The sequence below is a fragment of the Pipistrellus hanaki genome (assembly GCF_964339955.1).
Source record: "Pipistrellus hanaki genome assembly, chromosome: 19".
Taxonomy (NCBI): Eukaryota; Metazoa; Chordata; class Mammalia; order Chiroptera; family Vespertilionidae; genus Pipistrellus; species Pipistrellus hanaki.
In genome coordinates this window covers 8737962-8758437 of record NC_140521.1, presented here as the reverse complement: position 1 = coordinate 8758437, position 20476 = coordinate 8737962, and the positions used below count along the sequence as shown (strand labels likewise).

Here is a 20476-nt window from a genome sequence, read left to right as displayed (position 1 = left end):
CACAAAGCACTCTGGGTGGTGTTTTTCTTCTCTGGTTACTCAAAAGAGCTTCAACTTCTGTCTAAATAGCAACAACTCTCATCCCAGGTTGCGCATATGATCAGCTGCCAAGTTCTTAAAAAATACTGAAGTCAGGGCTAGAGCTCAGGCATGGTTACCTTCCAGAGAGGAAGGGAGAGGAAGAGAGAGAAACATCATGATGAAAAAGAAGCATTGATCAGCTGCCTCCTGCACGCCCCACACTAGGGATTAAGCCTGCAACCCAGGCATATGCCCTGACCGGGAATTGAACTGTGACCTTTCCTGGTCCATAAGTCGACACTCAACCACTGAGCCATGCCAGCGGGGCCCAAGCTCTGAGACATCCTAATTGTGCAGCCAAAGTTGAGCTTCACTGACGTCTGACACTTAACACTTGACTAGCTGACACTTGATGTTGGAGAATGAACGTTTTCGTGCTAAATTATGTTCGTACTTTTAATAAGTGAAGTTGAAGATGCAAAAATTCAGTTCAGCAAACATCCTTTTATCATGGGCTATGGCCATGCTAGTTGCTTGAGGTAGAAATTGATTGAAGCTGTTTTGGGAACAGTGCAGGAAGTGTGATGAAAACTTTAGAGGAGAAAGCGAGACTTTGAACTAAGCTTACATTTTGTGCATTAAATTGGTTCCTATAATCTTGTCATTGCAGATTATAACAACATTGGGAAATTCCTAAATAGAATTTTGGGTATGGAGGTGCACCAACAGAATGCGTTATTTCAGTATTTTGCAGACACACTCACTGCAGTTGTTCAAAATGCCAAAAAAAATGGAAGATACGATATGGGAATCTTAGGTAAGTGGGGAATTTTTTTAATTGATTTTTCGGGAGGGTTAGGGAGAAGGAGAGAGGAACATCGATTGGCTGTCTCTTACACATCCCCTACTGGGGATTGAACCCACACCCCAGGCATGTGCCCTGACTGGAAACCAAACCTTTTGGTTCACAGGACGGTGCCCAACCAACTGAGCCACACCAGCCAGAGAGAGCAGTGGGAAAAATTTTAAACGTGTATTCCTGATAAAATGTTCTTTTTACATTTATATGCTGCTTTCTTCTTATTTAAGATCTGGGTTCTGGAGATGAGAAAGTGAGGAAAAGTGACGTTAAGAAGTTTCTGACTCCAGGATATTCAACCTCTGGTCATGTAGAGTTATATACAGTAAGTCTGGCAGTCATGTGACACTAGTGTGCTGTCCTTCTGTGATAGGCACTCACCAGAGTGACTCTAATTTAACTGTCATTGTTTCTCTTATAGATTAGTGTGGAGCGAGGGATGTCCTGGGAGGAAGCAACCAAGATTTGGGCTGAGCTCACAGGACCAGACGATGGCTTTTACTTGTCACTGCAGGTAAGACTTGTTTTTTATTGTATTTATTTACTTTTTAAAATTTATATTTATTTCAGAAAGGAATGGTGAGAGAGATTGAAACATCAATGATGAGAGAGAATCATTGATTGCCTCCTGCACACCCCACATTGGGGGATCGAGCCCACAAACTGGGCATATGCCCCAACCTCCTGGTTCATGGTTTGCTGCTCAACCCCTGAGCCACGTTGGCAAGATTCATTTCCTTTATTTATTTACTTATTTTATTTATTTTTTTCAGTGAGGAAGGGAGAGAGATAGAGAGCTAGAAACATCAATGAGAGAGAAACATCGACCAGCTGCCTCTTGCACACCTCCTACTGGGGATGTGTCCACAACCAAGGTACATGCCCTTGACCGGAATCGAACCCCGGACCTTTCAGTCTGCAGACTGATGCTCTACCACTGAGCCAAACCGGTTTCGGCAAGACTCGTTTCCTTTAGATGCGAACTATCTAGATATGTGTTTTCATTACCAGCATTATGATTCTCATCTTGCCTTTGAGCATATTTCCCAATTATATTTAGCCTTCTCTGGTTGATAATTTATCACTGTAATTGTGGGTTTTTCTATTCATGTACAATTTAATTTAGTATATTGAATAGATGTTATTAGATGCAATTTTAAAATTTATTTTATTGATTTTGAGAGAGAGAGAGAGAGAGTCAATGACTTGTTCCACTCGTTTATGCATTCATTAGTTGATTCTTGTATATGCCCTGACAAGGGATCAAACACCCAATACACTAACCAACTGAGCTTTTCTAGGCCAGGGCAGATTTTGCCTTTTTCTAATACCTTCTATCTATCTCTGCCCCCCCCCCCTTTTTTTTTTTTTAAACAGTTTTATTAAAATACTAGTTACCCAGTACGTGAATTGGTGCACAGGTTGGGTCCCTTGGCCTGGCGGCTATCAGGTCCTATGGGGGCCGGCAGGCCTGGGAGGGACTGTGGGAGAGCTCCAGGGCATGTCCAGCCCTCTCACCCAGTCCCTATTGGCTGGACCCCAGCAGCAAGCTAACCTACTTTCTGAGCATCTGCCCCCTGGTGGTCAGTGCGCATCATAGCCACTGGTTGAATAGTCAACTGAATGGTTGATCAATCAATCGGACACTTAGTATATTATGCTTTATTATATAGAATAATTCATATACCATACAATTTATCCACATAAGTGTTTATATAACAAAATTTGCTACTTTGACCATATTTAAGTGTATAATTGAGTGGCATTAATTTTATTCACAATGCTGTACAACCATCACCATTATTTCCAAAGCCTTTTCATCATCCCAAATAGTAACTATAAGCGTTAAACTAGCCGAAACCTGTTTGGCTCAGTGGATAGAGCGTCAGCCTGCGGACTCAAGGGTCCCAGGTTCGATTCTGGTCAAGGGCATGTACCTTGGTTGCAGGCACATCCTCAGTAGGGGGTGTGCAAGAGGCAGCTTATCGATGATTCTCTCTCATCAATGTTTCTGACTCTCTATCCCTCTCTCTCCCTCTTTGTAAAAAAAATCAATAAAAAAAAAAAAAAGCGTTAAACTATAACTCCCATTTCCCCTTCCCATGCCGCCTGGAAGCCTCTAGTCTGTTTTCTGTCTCTGCATTTTCATATCTAAGTGGAAGCATTCTTTGTCCTTTTGTGTTTTCTTTCACTCGACATGTTTTTAGGTTCATCTGTCTGTGCTGTGGCCTGTTTCAGAAAACCTTGCTTTTTGTAGTGGAATCATATTCCACGGGGTGGGTTTACCACTTTTGCTTTTTATTTGTAAACTAGAGGTCCGGTACATGGACACATGCATATTGAAAGAAAATTAATTAGAAGGTGGCCATCGGGGAGGACTGGGCGAGATGGGCCAGATACACCCTGGAGCCAACCTCCCGCGGTCCCTCTCCAGCAAGCTGCACCTGGGGCGGTGCTGGGGCTCGAAAGGGTCTGCAGAGTGAGCGGGGTTCCTCCAACAGGTGGGGTCCCTCCACCTGGCCTGTCGGGATTGGGCCAAAGCCAGCAGTCCAATATCCCCTGAGAGGCCCCAGAGTGGGAGAGGGCACTCTGTAAAGTTGCTGTTGCTTTGCAGCTCCTGTGTTGAGTGTCTGCCCCCTGGTGGTTATTGCACATCATACTTACCAACCCGTCACTTAGCCTTTTATACACACATACACACACACACACACACACACACACATTGATGTTTATGGAGTGATTGACTGTCAGTGACGCCTGGTTCAAGATGCTACTGTGTGCAGTGGAGTGTCTGTGATGCTGCAGGCAGTGCCAGACATGGACACTATCTAAGCAGGAGTCCTGCTTGCCTTCTGTAAAGGGGCAGAGAGTAAATATTGCAGGTTTTGCAGGCTATATATCGTCTCTGTTTTGGCTTTTCCTCCTTGCTCCCTCCCTCCCTCCCCTGCTACCACTGTTACACTTGGGAGCTGCAGGCCACACTGGTCCACAAGCCTGGTTTACTGATCCCCGATCCAAGAGCAAAAGCTCTCAAATGGGATCTGGCTCCTTGTTTGTTTGCTTATTTGAAAACCTTACTTAGATCATTATAAATTCCCATGAGGTTATAAGAAAGAATACAGAGAACCTTCTTGTACACCAGTTTCCCTAATGGTAACAGTTTTCAGAACTATAATATCAACCACGATATCAATACAGTAGCCAGGTTTTATCCATATTTCTCCCTTAGATGGATTTTGCTTAGTCCACAAAGGGTATTGCTTATTGTTTTTCATTTTAAATTACTGCCAGAATTTAGAACACTGGGCTACAGTACAGTGAACTTGACTCTACCAAGTCAGATCACACTGTTATTTGCTTGAAACATTGTACTTTCATAAGTTTATCAAGTGTTTTACTTCAACTGATTAAAAAAATTTGAAAGTGTAATTTTCACTTTACCATTGTTTTATTGACTTTGCAGAATTATATAAACAATGTTTCAAATCATTTGAGCCAGTAAAAGACAAAGGATCTTTAATATCCATGAAAAGTAAAATGTTGTCTTTTTATCAGTGTAAGAATGACCTTAATTGTAACTGTTGTAGAGCAGCTGGTGAAATGTCTCCACTTTGAAACTGTTCTTTTTCTTTCAATTTTCTGTCATAGATTATTGCTTAGTCATCATTAACCATTCTTAAAGCAGCGGTCCCCAATCGTTGGTCTGAGGACCTCTGGTGGTCCATGAGGTCTGAAAAGTTGGTGACCTCTGCTTTAAAGGAGATATTAATTTTCCAATCTTACTTTTCCCTTAATTAAATGGGGCTTCTTATAACTCCTTTTTCCTAGGATTTCTTTCATAATTCTGACTTTAAAAAATTTATGTAAGTACTGTCATTTGTCAGGTGCATTCTTTTCTTCCACTTCTACATATGTAGTTATGTGGTTCTTGTTCACTGGATCTCCCTGGGGCAGCGTGGGGTAGGTGGCACCGAAGGATGAAATGAACTCAGAGGCCTGTGGGTAATCAAAATCATTATCTTTGAGGTTATGTTTTATTGTAACTTGAAGGAGGGTGACATTTTTTTAAAAAAATCTATTTTATGATTTTTAACAGAGAGAAAGGGAGAGAGATAGAGAGTTAGAAACGTCGACGAGAGAGAAACATCGACCAGCTGCCTCTTGCACACCCCATACTGGGGATGTGCCCAGAACCAAGGTACATGCCCTTGACCGGAATCGAACCTGGGACCTTTAAGTCCGCAGACCGACGCTCTACCACTGAGCCAAACCAGCTTCGGCAAGGGTGACATTTTTTACAGCATTTGACTATGAAAAGTTTTAGCCACATCTCAGAGGTAACAGAATTTTCCTGTGAAGTCCCTTCGTGCCCACTCCCTTGACCTCTGCCTCACTTGTCTCTAGGCTCTTTGGGTTCTGAGTCAGGTATGTGGACTGGAACTTGTGAAGTGTCTCCACTGGACATTTATGCTTTTAATGCTAATTCAAAACCATTTTCTAAGGAAAGTCTTCAGCCTCCTCAGAATTCAGGTCCCCGAGCCCTCCTTTTGGAGGGACCGTGTGAAACTGTCCTGCAGCGTGTCATCCTTCTCCGTTTCCTGTGTTGGCTTTGCTGTGGTCCAGGGATTCCACTTGCCATTGTGATGGCACCAACCAGTGTGTCTCAGAGTGAGCAGTCACCGGTCTTTGTGTTTCCCCACTTTCTTAATAGATAAGAAACAACAAGAAGACTGCCATCTTAGTTAAAGAAGTGAACCCAAAAAAGAAGCTTTTCTTAGTCTACAGACCAAATACTGGGAAACAACTCAAATTAGAAATTTATGCTGATTTAAAGAAGAAATATAAGAAGGTACTTTTTTTTTCATTTGTACACAATGCTATTTATAAATAACTTGTTTTATAGTAAGATTGAAAATATGTTTATACCCACTTTTGATGTTATCTGCTATTAAGAAACCTGTAAGGTGATGATTTAAAATAGCTTGTGTTAGGAAAAAAGCTTTCCATGAAACTAGAAGTTTTTAAATAAAGGGAAGATGTGCAAGACTGAAATTCCTTCCCACCAACTCTGGCTTCATTAGGAGCTGCTGTTTATATTTTGCAGTGATTTCTAGAAAAACAGTGAATGACTTTGTTTTTCCTAACATCATTATTACTAGGGGCCCAGTGCACAAATTCGTATACCTTGAGGAACTGTGGGTAATGTTGATAATGTCCCTCAGGTGCAGCTTGTAGCAAGGGTCAGGTATTCTGTATAGAAGTCATCTTAAGTTGGCTTTACAGACCAGATTAGGCAACCAGTTTGTGTACAACAATTCTTTCCAACAGAGTTTTTGTCTTACTTTCAACAGGTCGTCTCGGATGATGCCCTGGTTCACTGGTTAGATCAGTATAATTCATCTGCCGACACTTGTACTCATGCTTATTGGTCAGTATTTCGTGTTTCTCATGACATACTTCAATGTCATCAAGATTTAATTAAACATGCCTTTACTTTAGTGCTGTCTATAAATATATGAGCACATTGTTTGCTGTTTGGTGTGGCGCTCTCAGTCAGCAATGCTTATAAGGGGGGCGGTGTATGGTTGATTTTTCTTTTTTTTAATGGTTTAAAGTATTACATATGCCCCTTATTCCCCAGTTGACTCTCCCCTGGTTTATTCTTTTATGTGCCCTGACCTGTAGCCTTGGCGATTAGCACGATCTCCAGTAGGGGGTGTGCAAGAGGCAGTTGAATGGATTTTTCTCTCTCATGGATGTTTCTAACTCTCTATCCCTCTCCTTTTCTCTCTGTAAAAAATCAATAAAATATATTTTAAAAATAAAAAATAAATATATTTGTATTGCTTTCAGAGAGAAACATCAATGATGAGAATCATTGGCTGCCTTGCACGCCCCCTACTGGGGATCAAACCCGCAACCTGTGCATGTGCCCAGACTGGGAATTGAACTGTGACCTCCTGGTTCATAGGTCGATGCTCAACCACTGTGTCACACCAACCAGGCAACAGTGTTTTTGTTTTGAGAATAAATTAGTGGTATTAGAAATTCTCTTAGGAAAACTTTAGATAAAATATATTAAATATTAGCCTACAAAAATCCTCTCAAACATTTGCTTTGAGTTTTAGCAAGAAAAGTGTCCCAATACTGTATATTTGTCTTGAATTAATACTGGAAAGATATATATTTTTTAAAATATATTTTATTGATTTTTTTTACAGAGAGGAAGAGAGAGGGATAGAGAGTTAGAAACATCAATGAGAGAGAATCATCTACCAGCTGCCTCTTGTACACCCCCTATTGGGGATGTGCCTGCAATCAAGGTACATGCCCTTGACCGGAATCGAACCCAGGACCTTTCAGTCCGCAGACCGACGCTTTATCCACTGAGCCAAACCGGTTTCGGCTGGAAAGATATTTTTATCGATGAATTGTGAAAGTAATTCTTGTATGTCTTTTTTTCATAGCTTTTAAAGTAAATCTATGTTTTTATTTTGTTTGCTGAGGCCTTTTCCACTTACCCGAAATACTATAGAAATAACTGGCAGGATTATTTTATTAGCTTGCATTAATATAGTAATTATCCAAAGTAAACTAATGGATAGAAAATGACAAGTGCTTAAGTGGCTATAAAACCAGTAAATCAGCCATTGTATAGGGAGTTAGGTCCCAGAAATAACTAATGTTAAAAATCAGTAGTGATAGTTCACATTGGAAAGAATTCAGTATGTTGAAAGGATTATACTCTAAGGAACTGCCAGTAAAGGCAAGGTTTTTGCCACTTGAAATTTGGGTAGACCTTGCTAGCCTTTTGTTTGAGTATGTGTTCATAAATATCTCCCCTCTCCCTCTCTCTTAGGCGTGGCAATTGTAAAAAAGCAAGCTTGGGATTAGTTTGTGAAATAGGTCTTCGTTGCCGCACGTATTATGTATTATGTGGCTCAGTACTGAGCGTCTGGACAAAAGTTGAGGGTGTTCTAGCATCTGTCAGTGGCACAAACGTGAAAATGCAGATAGTTCGGCTGAGAACAGAGGATGGACAGCGGATTGTAGGTGAGTGTTTTTTGTTTGTTTGTTTTTGTTTGAGTTCTGGGGAAAAGACTTTATTTTGCTTTTTACACCTTAGAATCTTACCATCTCTTCTTGTAATGGGGTAGCACTTGCTTTCTATGTTCTTAAAGAGTTGAACAGAAGTTATACCTTGAATGGACATTGCTGATTCTGGTTAAAGTTCTGGGATGATCTTTTATTTTATGCTGCTCCTGCTCTCCCTCCTCCTCCTCTTCCCTGGCTGTCTGTGCAGGTTCCCAGCCTCCTGCCCCACGTTGTCTGAAGTCCACCCTGTCACGGTTATCATCTAGGCTGAGATGATGGCACTCAGCCACTGCCCAGAGGGTGGGTGGGGTCCTGCAGGCCTGGGCTAGCTGATGCCACCACTTGCTCTGTCCCAGGCTCTCCGGGATTCCCCCAGTCCTTCCCCTTTCCCGCTCCTTGGTCTCTGTGTTACTTGCAGGAACCTTCCTCTCTGCAGATTGGTGGTCGCCTGTGGCCAAAGGCAATCTGTGAACATTTTTTTCACAAAGTATTTTTGGTTGCAAGTTTTCATTTATTTGAATTAGTTGCCAAAATGTAAAATCCAAAAGCCTGGATTTTCATCTTTTCAAAACACACAGCAGCTTCTCTGGGATATTGAGCCCTCCCGCTCCCACCAGGGAGAAGTCTCTAGAGTTTTCTTACCCAGGGCCTCTGCTGCCCAGTGTGCAAGCATCTGCCTGCTTCAGTCAGCATTGGAGTTTGTGACCACAATTCTGTAGTCTTTTTGTTGCATTTGTACCTGCCAAGGAGGGCGGTGTTGGGAGCTGAGAAAGATAATGGAGAGGAAGGTCCGGTGCTTCCCTGTCTGTGCTTCCCCCAAAGAGACAGTGTGCGTGAAGACCGTACATACGCCCAGGTGTTTGTGGGTAACACTGCCGAGGAATCGGGTTTCTCTGAAAGAGCCATTTTGGTTGTTAGGTATTTGTTTAGGTTTTGTGTGGAGTGGTGTTTAGTTACACTTAATATTATGCCTCACTTGGAATTTGCTGTGCAGTGTAAAATACTGTGTGGTTGCTCCTGAATGCAACCTTTAAAAATTCTTGTTTCTAATGGCAGGTCTGATCATCCCTGCAAATTGTGTGGCTCCTCTTGTAAATCTCCTGTCAACTTCAGACCAGTCTCAACAGCTTGCGGTCCAACAGAAACAGCTCTGGCAGCAGCGCCACCCCCAGAGCATTGCCAGCTTGAGCAACGCATAAGAACAGACAGGTTTCAACATGGATGTATCTGAAATGCTGTTGAAGCATATCATTTGCATAAAAATCAGGGACAGTTTCCAAAGAATTATAATTTTTTTCAGTTGTGCTCTCTCTAGTTAATTTTTTTGGGAATAAGGACAAACCTGGAATAGATAGCAAAACTGAAAATCAACAGTGCCGATGGTGGTACATGTGTCTTTCCTTTTGCTTTGCCCATGGTACTTCCCATATGCTCCTACTTTGGGGAGCAGAAAGGGTGTGTGCGCGTGCGTGTGTCTGTCTGTTTGTTTGTGAGTTTGTTAAAGGCTACGAACCACAATTGGTTTAAAAACGCTTGGAACTTCCCAACTGGCTTTACTTAATGTTCTACAGTGCTCAGGGTTAACGCAGGTCATCCGTGCCATTGCTGTGGGGTTCTCCCCGGATGCATGTGTTTTGGGTCTATAAATATTGAAAATATGTATTGGTTTCTTTTTCCAACTTATTAAACACTAGGTCTATTAAAGCATGAAACGAAAGGTTGCACATCACACATTCAGGTTCTTTTCTAGTTTCTGTTCTGACAGTGCATGTCTTTGAAAGCATGCGTAAACAAGATTAGCAGATGTCACGTGACGGAGAGAAACATTTGTAGGTGAATAGCATTGGTCACTGCATTTTTATAACGTTTATACCTGGGTGTTGCTTCTAACCCCGTGACTCCTCTCCGACCCCCATCCTCCCTGGCCCAGGTTCTTGTTAAGGTGATAAGTACAAACATTTTTTTGTGTGTGATAAAACTCTTAAAAAAGTTGATTTTAATGTATTAATAGTATTCCTAATGAGTGCTGCAAAAAACGGCTACAAGCCTGCTTTTCTCAAAATTCCATTTTCCTTAACTTAAGATAGGTTGTAGAAAAAAGGACAACTTGGCTTCCATTTTGCAAATCATCTTTTTTTTTACTTTATTATCGGAATATGTTGGTCGTTCATAAAAAAGGAAACCATACTTGAGCTGTAAAGTAGACAATGAGGAAACACTTGAGGCTTCTGCTGTATGTTTATTTCTTGTTATTGTTACCTAGTAACTTGAATATTGTTTAATGTGTTGTAAGACATTGTAGAGTTTATCTCAAGCTGTTAAAAATGGTAATGTACAAATGTGAATAGACACTTATCTATAATATGGGTAAGTTTTGTTTCGCCTATAATAGATGTTTTATACAAACAAGTGAGGGGACAATGGTCTTTTTGTTTCCTTCCCTTTTTCTTTGCTTGCACAGGTTGCACTATTGAAAAACTGAGATTGTATAAACCTGGTCAGAAGCTGCAAGATACCACCATCTTGTAGATGTCAAATAAAAAGTTGTTATCCGAACCGGCAGTGGACTCTTGTTTAGGCCCCACCACCTCCAGAGGCAGTCTGCGGGGTTCTGCAGAACTCGGGTGCTGCTCGGCGTGTCTCGGGCTTTAGGGTGAGAAGGTGTTGAGGGCTGAGATGTGGTGCCTGTGGATCCTTCCGGCTGAGCTGTTTGCCTTTGTGACCTTAGACGCCTCGGAGCCGGGGAGGCAGTGATGGTGGTGGCAGGCGGGGCTTTCGTCCTCTGTGTTTCTTCCCGCCTGAGCGTGGCTGTCAGTTCGGTTGTGTCGCCTTTACCACAGGTGTGCTTTCTTTGGATTCAGTTATTCCTGATGCCTAAGAGACGAATGGAGAGTACTTTCTGTTCTTTGGCATATTTCGCCTAGTGGATGCAACTTTTATCTTCAGGCAGGTCCCTGTGCCTCAGGCAGCGGTCCACACCACTGCCGGCCAGGCCGTGTTAGGGCTGTAGATCCGCCCCGGCCTGGAGCTGCAGCAGCGCCTCCCAGGCGTCCGGGTGTGAACTGTCGCCCGTGCTAAGGTGAAGCAGCTGGACAGGAAGCCCAACCACCGGCCCCTCCAGTGCGACCGAATGGCTGGGCTGGGGAGGAGGGCAGACTCGGGCTGCAGGCCAGCTTCCCTGTGCTGTGTGGGTACCAGCAGGTCACGGTGCTTCCGGGCAGCGTCAGGACGGGGATTCTTTAGCTGCAGTTGGTGGCCCCACGGTTCATGAGGTAACGTTTGCTTGTGGAATAGCTCCCTGATGCAGAGGCAGGCAGGTGTTCTGTTCTCGGTAGAACAGCTTTGTTTTGCTTTTTAAATAAGGTCCAGAAATAAGGCCTCTGAAAACGCTCAGATAGAAGAGACACTAAAAGGCAGCACTCAGCGTAAGTGGACGGGGGCTGAGGTGCCGTTCACACCCCCGCATAGGGCGGCGTGCCAGGGCCTCTGCCCGCCCCCCTTCCTGGAGGCGAGCATATGACCTTTACACTGTGCCCTTAGCCAAGTCAGCAAGTTCAGGTTGGCCAATGACGGGAAAACCCGGCATTCAAGGTCCTTCTCTACCAGAACATCAAGTCTGAAGCCCGCCCGTGTATTTCAGGATCTGAATGCCTGTCTGAACCCCTGGGCCCTGTGGTCTCCGTGTGAGCCCACGTGGCCTCCGCAATGCCTTTTCTCCCTTTTAGCAATACGACTCTGAGCACAGAGCTGGGCCTGTGAGTCACGGGGTGTATTCAGAGTTTACAGTGTCCAGAGCTGCTCAGACGGTTCCTCGGGGGAATCAGTGTTCCCCTAAGTCAGCACCCTCCGTCCGCACTGCAAGGTTTGGTGGGTTATCCGGATAGGTGTCAATGGTGTGAATTCCTAAAGGTATTAACCAAGTACTTTAAACACAACTTGATCAAAAAGTAAACATCTTAAGCAGTTTTCCCTTTGTGCTGCTAAATTGCAGATCCTTTCATCAGTATCTTTACACCAGTATATAAGTTAGCAAGATCCTGCATCCAAAGCGATGTAGTGGTGCGTGTATGTATATATATTTATTGCAGTCCAATTAGCCCTTCAGAAACCTTTTTGAGTTGCAACAATGCACCTTTTCGTTTTATTTTGCCTCATCTGTAAAAGTGAAAGGTCTAGAACACCAAACTCCAGGGAAATAGACTCTTTTAGAGACAGTTTTCTGGCCGGGGCCCCGGGCATTCACTCGCTAACCGCTGTGATGCTATTAGACAGCTTGTGGCAGGCTTGACTGGGGAGGGTACCCGCTCAGCTTTTACAGCTGTGTCACGGGAGCCTTTTGAGCAAGAGAGGGAAAAGCCTAGAACAGAAATGACATCCCAGGTGATGGAGTAGGAGTAGAGGCCAAGCATTTTCCCTTTGGGTCCTTTTCTTGGTGAGATGAAGAGGAAGGTTCCCATCTGAAACCTGGTTTTTAAAATGTACCTGAGGGGTATTCAGTAGTTCCTAAGAATGGTGCTGCTTGAGAGTCGCTGGTAGGCGACCCAGTAATCACATGTTTGGTTAGTTCAGGCCGTGAGGTGACAGCGGTCACCACTGGGATGACGGGCACTTGTTGACTCCGCTCCCTGCGTCTGGGGTCTCCCTGCTAACACCGCACCCATGTACACACACCGTGCACACTTGGCTGCTCGAAGTCTATGCAGCTCACAGTCCACGCCTACCTGGCCACAGCTGTGAGCAAGATCCATTTGCAGAAATTCCTCGTTGGCTGCCAATGTCTAATACAAAAGCAGTGTCTTTTAAGGGCATGGAGGTGGAGGAAGCACATCTAGACACCTGCCACTCAAGCTAGCTAGTCATGCTTTCCTGAGTCCTTAAGGTGAAATCAGTACCCACCTTCTAATTTTATGTTGTACTTATATATGTGTACATAAGGGTGTATATATAGAAACGTTGAGCTCTTTCGAATTCTGAATGTAAATATTTCTTGTAAATTGAGACCATTACCAACTGGTTTTCCCTTCAATCCTATTTATTCTTTTCTTGACTTCCTATAACGGGGCATTGTATAAAAAAAAAAAAATTTTTTTTTAATGTAGAAAAGTATGAAAACTTAGTTGAATTTATTCGCATATTTTAGAATTCAGTTTTGCATCTTTGCTTTGAATTCCAATGTGTGTGTTTTGTGTTAATATTTTCCAATGTGCGATTGTGTTTTGCCTTTTTATTACCAATTTACTGTGTGCAATGCATTGTATTGGGGGAGGGGTGAACTTGAGTGCAATTTCTGATACTGTCATTATATGACTAGTTATGCTCGTTCATGTTGCTCTTTGGAAGCTATAGTGAGCCTGATATTTTCACATTAAAAAAAAAAAAATTCTTCCCGAGACTTCCTTTAAGCTCCTCTAACTTCTTCAGTGCATTGGGATCAAATGTCGCTCCGCAGCCAACCCAGCCGTTCCAGGCCCGCCCGCTGGGGGAGAGCCTGCAGACCTGCACACGGAGGTATGTCCTGCTGCTGCTGCTGCAAATGCCCCGTGTTTCTCCCAGAACCTGGGCCTGTTTTCTAACTGCCAGGGACCATCAGAGATGTACTTTGCAGTGAGCTCAGGTCGCCTGTTGGAGAGATGGACAGCAGACAGGGAGGCACCGGGTGCAGCCTATGTTGGTGGTGACGGGTGGCATTGGGCAGAGAGCAACAAACCCGCCGAGGAGGCTCCCGGGAGCCCTCGGCTCCTGGGGGATTCCGTGCCGAGGGTAAGCCCGGCATTCCCTGAGGAAGGGCTGGCCGCGGGCTCTCCTGCAGTCCTGTCACCTCACGGTGCTGGTGAACTGCTCCTGACCACACACCGGGGGCCGAGCTGGACCAAGGCTTCCTTCTCGGTCAGTGCTGCCGGCAGAGAGGCAGGTGACTGGTGAGCCCACAGGGCGGGGTCCGTCACCCAGGAGGCAAACAGAGGGCTTTTTATGAGCATTTCATGGGCCTTTCTTTCGTGAACACGTTTCATTCATTCCTGTTGAACTTGGTAGACTTGTTGAAAATTTCAAAGTTCTCTGCATTTGGCGAAGCCTTGGGAGACTTAGTGTGTCCTGCTGTGGGACGTGCTCCAGCACGAATGCCCTTCAGCCACCGGCCAGCCTTCCTCTGATGCCGTTGAACCGAGCTTTGCAGCAGCAGCCATGGCCTCTGCAGCCACGTGGCAGGGCACAGGCAGGCTGAGGTTTCCCTCAGTGTAGTCAGCCCAGGGGGCAGCCTGGGGAAGCCAAGGCCTGGAGGTCAGCCCGGCTCTCCCGCCCCCAGGCCCCGCCCCGGGCCTTCCTTGCTGCGGCAGCATTGTGGCACTGAAGAGGGTAAAGGAGCTCCACCTTCTTTCTGACTCCGCCTTGGGGGGGCAGAGAGCTTGTTTTCTACGTAGCACGTTGACGTCTCATCATCAGACACACAAATCATCCTGTCCATGGTTTATACCGAATTTGCAAACTACTGATGTTATTTTTCAATAACCACTTGTGTCTACCATCGACCCCGGGAGGTGGGAAGAGGCCCGTGGTATCTCCGCAATAAAACTTCCACCAGGTTCTACCTCCGCTGAGCAAAGGATACTTTTATACGTAGGCGTAGACCTTCCTCCTTCGCCGACCCGACATGGTGCGTCTTGAGACAACGCGATGGAGTCCAAAGACAATTTGACAATGAAGGTGGATGTGTGGACTGTTGGCGTTGTTTTTCTTTCCTTCTCTTTGTTTAAGTCTCCCCTTTGATATGGCTACTCGGTGTGAATGTCCGTCTGTATGTGAAGGTCCGCACTGTTCTGATACTGCACTGCGTGGCCCGGCCTTCGTGGTCACCAGGACCCACCGGGTGTCCGGACACGACTGTTCTCACCGCTCCGAGGTGTCGCTCTCCACACTGGGTCTCATGCAATAAAAACGTATCGGGCTGCATCGAGCGAGGCCGACCCTCGCCAGGAAAAGCGATCAACCACGAAGCGTAACAAACTCTGTGTCTCGTTGTTGTGGGTTTTCTTGTTTTGTTCTGTTTTGTTTCCTTTGGTTTTCTTTCTTTGTAAGATTCTTAAATAAATTAAACCAGCTAATACACTTCCCCTCTCTCCGTGTTTTCCTTGTCCGGGTTCTGGGCCGTAACAGTGCCAACACGCTCTCCTGGAGAGCGGCTTTTACGTGTCCGTGCCTCTAAAATGAGTTGCAGGAGACGACTTGGGATGTGGGTGGGATGGAGGCCGGGACACTGTGGAGCCGTCAGGACTGGGTCTGGCCAAGGTCCTGCTCCCACTGCTGAGACAGGTCGCCCAGCCTCTTCTCTGAAAGAGGCCACAGAACAAGGGCAGCCACGAGTGGAAGACATGGAGCATGAGGCTGTCTGTGGAAAATCCATCCCTGCTGGTGAACAGCCAGCCACCCAGCCTGTGGCTCACGAGACGACAACAGAAACGGATGCAGACAAGCCGCAGGCAGTGGCGAGCTCGGCTGGGTGTATGCCCGGCGCAGTCCGTTGCTTTCTGGACTCACCTCCACAGCCCTCAGCCCCCTCGTTTTCAGGTGAAGTTACTCTGCTCGTAAGCTCTGACAGGCCTTTTAGTTTCTCATTTCTATGCACTTGGTGCCCGAACGTAATACTCATTTATTTAGCGAGTGTTTAATAAGCAACTGCTGTGTGTCTAGCATCCGGCCACATGCTCTCCCCGGAGGTGACTCCTCATGGGTAGTAATTCTAGTCTCACAGACGGTCAACACGTGGTCCTGGGGTCAGGACGGCTGTGCGGCCCACGGGTGGAGGTCCGGGCGGCCCCTCTGCCCTGAGGGTGGAGAGGAGGGGGGTGATTGTATGCCAGGACTGAGCTCTGCTCACGGGGGGAGAAGTGAGTTTTGGCCAGGAAGCCTGGTCCAAGCTCCTTACCAGAGAAGTTGGGAATGAATGGGGGAGAGGACAGCTCAAAAGGAGAGGGGTTAGCTGCCCAGGAAGTGACTAGATCCCTTTCCCATATGGGGGCACCTTCACCGTCACTTCACAGACGAGGTGACAGGCACTGAGGTCGGGAGCCAGTAAGGGGTGGGGGGCCTTGTCCCCAAGGTGATCAGGGCCAGGGGTGACTGCTCCCTCTGGAGCAGGGGTGGGGAACCTTTTTGCTGCCAAGGGCCATTTGGATATTAAAAACATTCCCAAGCCACACAGAATTATCAACTTAAAAAGCCGCTGTATTTGGTTAGACATTTAATTAACTCACCACCACAAATGCCTGGCCGGGCCAGACCAAATGATGTCGAGGGCCTTACCCAGCCGAAGACCAGATGTTCCCCACCCTGCCCTCGCCCTGGAGGACGGCACGGGGGGGGGGGGGGGGGGGGGCGGGCTTTCTGAGATGTTCAGGGTTTGGCTTTATGAGTCGTCTCTGCGGGGTTTGAAACGCTCCAGCGAGTCCTCCTATTTGTAGCACACAGCACTTAAGGGAATTTAATCATTTGTAAATGGTGTTAATGTTTAGGGGAATTTAATCTTGTCAAATACATAAGATAATTGAGCATTAATTGAAGAGCAAGTGAAAAGGGTGTGCGTTGCATTTTGACTAAAATATTGGTTCCTCGAGCTTGAAGACTGAAGAGAAACTTTGTTTTTAAATGTAGAGCTTTAACAAGTCGAGTAGTAATTTGAATAAGACATGAGAGACCAGGCTTCCAGTAGACCCTGCACATCCTGAGTTGTTCTGCTCCTGTTTTTTTTGTGTATTCAAGTCTGTTGTCAGCCCCGCCACGTGTGCCCTGGATCCCTGCACTATTGACATTTGGGCCGGCCATGCTTTGCAGGGTGGGGCTGTCCGTCCGGTGCCATTGGAGGGCATTTAGCAGCACCCCTGGCCTGTACCCACTAGATGCCAGGAGGGCACACTACCCCGCCCCCGAGCTGCCCCCCCCCCCCTCCAGTGTCCAGCCATTGCCAAATCTCTCCTGAGGATCAAACTCACCCCTGGTAGGGAACCACTGCCCTCGGCAAAGTAGCCATAAGGTAGCCAAAGAACGGGTCTCTGCACACGAGCAGGAGTGTGTGTGTGTGTGTGTGTGTGTGTGTGAGACAGAGGACAGGGCCCGGGGACAAGGCAAATACCCCTGAGATGGGGAAAGTACAAATGTTAATTGGCTGGGGGTTGGAGAATGTGCAAGTTCCATACATATGAATATTTATCAGCTAGTCATTTGAGAGCAGGATGTAAAGAAGCCATCTGGGCAGGCCTTTAGGGAGAGAAAGGAGGCTTTAAAAATGTGCAAAGATGCTTATTTTTAGAGTCCAATTCCCGGGAAGTTGGCTTTGTCCTCTGAAAGCTGCCCACCCCGGGTGGCGAGTGCACCGTTGGGTTAGGAGACGCACGTGGCACGCTATTGCTCTGCTGCTCCAGGTCACTGTTGTGAAGAACTACCAGCAAGGTTTAGGCAAAGAGCTGGGTGGATGCTAATGGAGTTTGCAATACTTAATTTTTATGTTTTTAAAAAAATATATTTCATTGATTTTTCACAGAGAGGAAGGGAGAGGGATAGAGAGCTGGAAACATCGATGAGAGAGAAACATCTATCAGCTGCCTCCTGCACACCCACACTGGGGATATACCCACAACCAAGGTACATGCCCTTAACTGGAATCGAACCTGGGACCTTTCAGTCCGCAGGCCGATGCTCTAGCCACTGAGCCAAACCGGTTAAGGCTAGTTTTTATGTTTTTGTTGGTTGTGGGTTTGATCCCCGGTCAGGGCACATACAAGAATCAACCAATGAATGCAAAAACAAGTGGAATAACAAATTGATGTCTCTCTAAAAATCAATAAATTAAAAAATTAAAAAAGAAAATTTAATTTACAATAGCATCAAAGATAATGAAATGCTTAGGAATAAATTTAACTAAAAGAAGTACAAGACTTGCACACTGCAAACTAGAAAACATTGTTGAAATTAAAGAAAGAAGACCTAGTCCGGCCGGTGTGTCAACCTATGAACCAGGAGGTCAAGGTTCGATTCCTGGTCCGGGTATATGCCTGGTTTTGGGCTCCATCCCAGTATGGGGCCTGTGTGGTGCATGTAGGAGGAAGCAGATCAATATTTTCTCTCATCATTGATGTTTCTGCCTCTTGCTCTCCCTTCCTTTCTGAAATCAATAAAAAAATAATACCTAGCCCTAGCTGGTTTGGTTCATTGGATACAGCATCAGCCTATGGACTGAAGGGTCCAGGGTTCGATTCCAGTCAAGGGCACATAACCTGGGTTGCAGGCTGGATCCCTGTCCCAGTGGGGGCAGATGCCGGAGGCAACCAATCAATGTATCTCACATCTATGTTTCTCTGTCTCTCCCCCTTCCTCCCCACTCTTTCTGAAAGTCAATGGGAAAAATGTCCTCGGGTGATTAAGCAAAAACAAAAAAACAAAATAAAACAAAAAAACCCACAAACAACAACAACAAAACAAAACAAAATAAAACAACCCCCCCCACACACACACACAAAAAAAAAAACCCCACACAAAAACCTATATAAATTGAAAGCTACTTGGGTTCGTGAACTGAAGAGCCTAAAATTGATACACCAATATAATACAAGTCCTATAAAAAATTCCAGTTGCCTTTTCTTGTGTGACCAATAATAAAATTTAAAAATGGACAAGCAGCCGAAACCAGTTTGGCTCAAGTCCCAGGTTCGATTCTGATCGGGGGCATGTACCTTGGTTGCGGGCACATCCCCAGTAGGGGGTGTGCAAGAGGCAGCTAATCCATGCTTCTCTCTTATCAATGTTTCTAGCTTTCTATCCCTTTCCCTTCCTCTCTGTAAAAGCTCAATAAAATATATTAAAAAAAAAAAAAAAGATGCTCACCATCACTGCTCATTAGGGAAATGCAAATCAAAACCAGGAAATACTAGTTCACACCCATTAGGAAAATAAAAAAAAGTCAGGTAATAACAAGTGTCGGTAAAGATATGGAGAAACTAGATGCCTCATGCATTGCTAGTGGGAATGTACCATGGTGAAGCCACTATGGAAAGCAGTTCGGTGGTTCCCCCAAAAGTGAAACATAAGACTCAGCAATTCCAGTCCTGGGTTATACCCCAAGGAATTGAAAGCTGTTGTCCATAGAAAAAACTGTATACAAATGTTCAGAGCAGCTGTACTTATAACAGCCAAAAAATTGAAACAATCCAACAGTCGATCAACTGGTGGTGTTTCCTGTTTCTCCAGTGGAACAGTATTTGCGGTGACTAAGAGAGTAGCAAAATACTGGTACACGTTACAATGTGGATGAACCTTGAGAGTATGATACTAAATGGCCCTGGCCGGTGTTGCTCAGATGGTGGGGTGTCCCATGCACTGAAGGGTTGGTTGCTGTTTCAATTCCAGGCCAGAGCACATGCCTGGGGTGCCGGCTAGGTCCCTGGTAGGGGCGTGCAGGAGGCAGCTACTTGATTGATGTTTCTCTTTCGCATCTATGTTTCTCTCTTTCTCCCTGTTTCTTTCTCTAAAAATAAATAAAGCCCTACCGGGTTTGGCTTAGTAGATAGAGCGCTGGCCTGTGAACTGAAGGGTCTGCATTCTGATACAATGAGTGTAAAATACACAGCTGTGTTTTTGAAGACTTTGTATGATACAAAATATCTTAACTTCTTTACATTCTTTCCACATGGAAAACGCAGTGTCCTGGATATATTGTGTTAAAATGTATTAAAGATTCGTTTCATCGGTTTCTTCTTACTTTCTAAAGTGGTTACTGAAACAATTGAATTGTGGCTACTTTTGATACTGGATCCCTGGTGTGTGTATGCGGGGAGAGGGGGGTCCGGGAAGGAGGGTAGGCGAAGGTGTCACTCATTGGTTGATGAAATAAAATGTCCCGCAGCATCCTTGGCTGGACAAGCCTAACGGGGATCCCAAGGGGTGCCGGTGACGGTGGGGAGGAAGGCAGGCTTGGCGGATCACCCTTCCGCACCAGGCCCGGATGTCTCCAAGTCTGTGACTCATTTAAAGGTTCCCAAACCGCTGTTCCCCACAGGGAGGGCCCCCGGTGGGCATCTCTTGTGCACGCTGAGGAGCTTCACTTATTGAAGCACAAAACCGGGACAGAGCACCTTCCAAAGCTTCACCCCCTCATCCCAACCACCCCTGATGCAGTCAGCCTGGAGGACGGGCTGGGCCGGGGGTCCTCGGAGGACCCACATTGCGAGGCGAACTCCAGGGGAGGAGAAACGTGGCCGCGCTCCTTCCTGTCCCCCCGGCGCCGCGTCCGGCGCGTAGTAGGCGCTTCTGCTCCTGCAACACCTGGCCGAGCTCAGACGCACCGTTATGCAAACACAGGGGCGCCTCTCCCCGGGAGGAAACTCCTGGCCCCCCAAAGGGTTAAACACCGCTGACTGCAGACAGGGACGTGCGATTTATTTGAAATCAATGTCAAGACTCGGTGGTTGTGATTCCGGGGAAGAGCCAGACCCGGGCGTCTGGGAAGGATCTACG

The 20476-nt window shown here is 45.8% G+C and overlaps 1 protein-coding gene across 2 annotated transcripts in view; it reads left to right on the top strand.

The window, feature by feature from the left end:
* Positions 1–15079, top strand: part of SBNO1 (strawberry notch homolog 1) — a 52581-nt gene extending 37502 nt beyond the window's left edge. For both annotated transcript variants that reach the window (XM_084867774.1, XM_084867773.1), the window contains 7 exons: positions 692–838; positions 1111–1205; positions 1302–1394; positions 5592–5729; positions 6232–6308; positions 7740–7933; positions 9032–15079. In XM_084867774.1, coding sequence (XP_084723900.1) covers positions 692–838; positions 1111–1205; positions 1302–1394; positions 5592–5729; positions 6232–6308; positions 7740–7933; positions 9032–9174 — 887 coding nt within the window. In that variant the 3' untranslated portion in view covers positions 9175–15079. The remainder of the gene's footprint in view (positions 1–691; positions 839–1110; positions 1206–1301; positions 1395–5591; positions 5730–6231; positions 6309–7739; positions 7934–9031) is intronic.
* The last annotated feature ends 5397 nt before the right edge of the window (positions 15080–20476 follow it).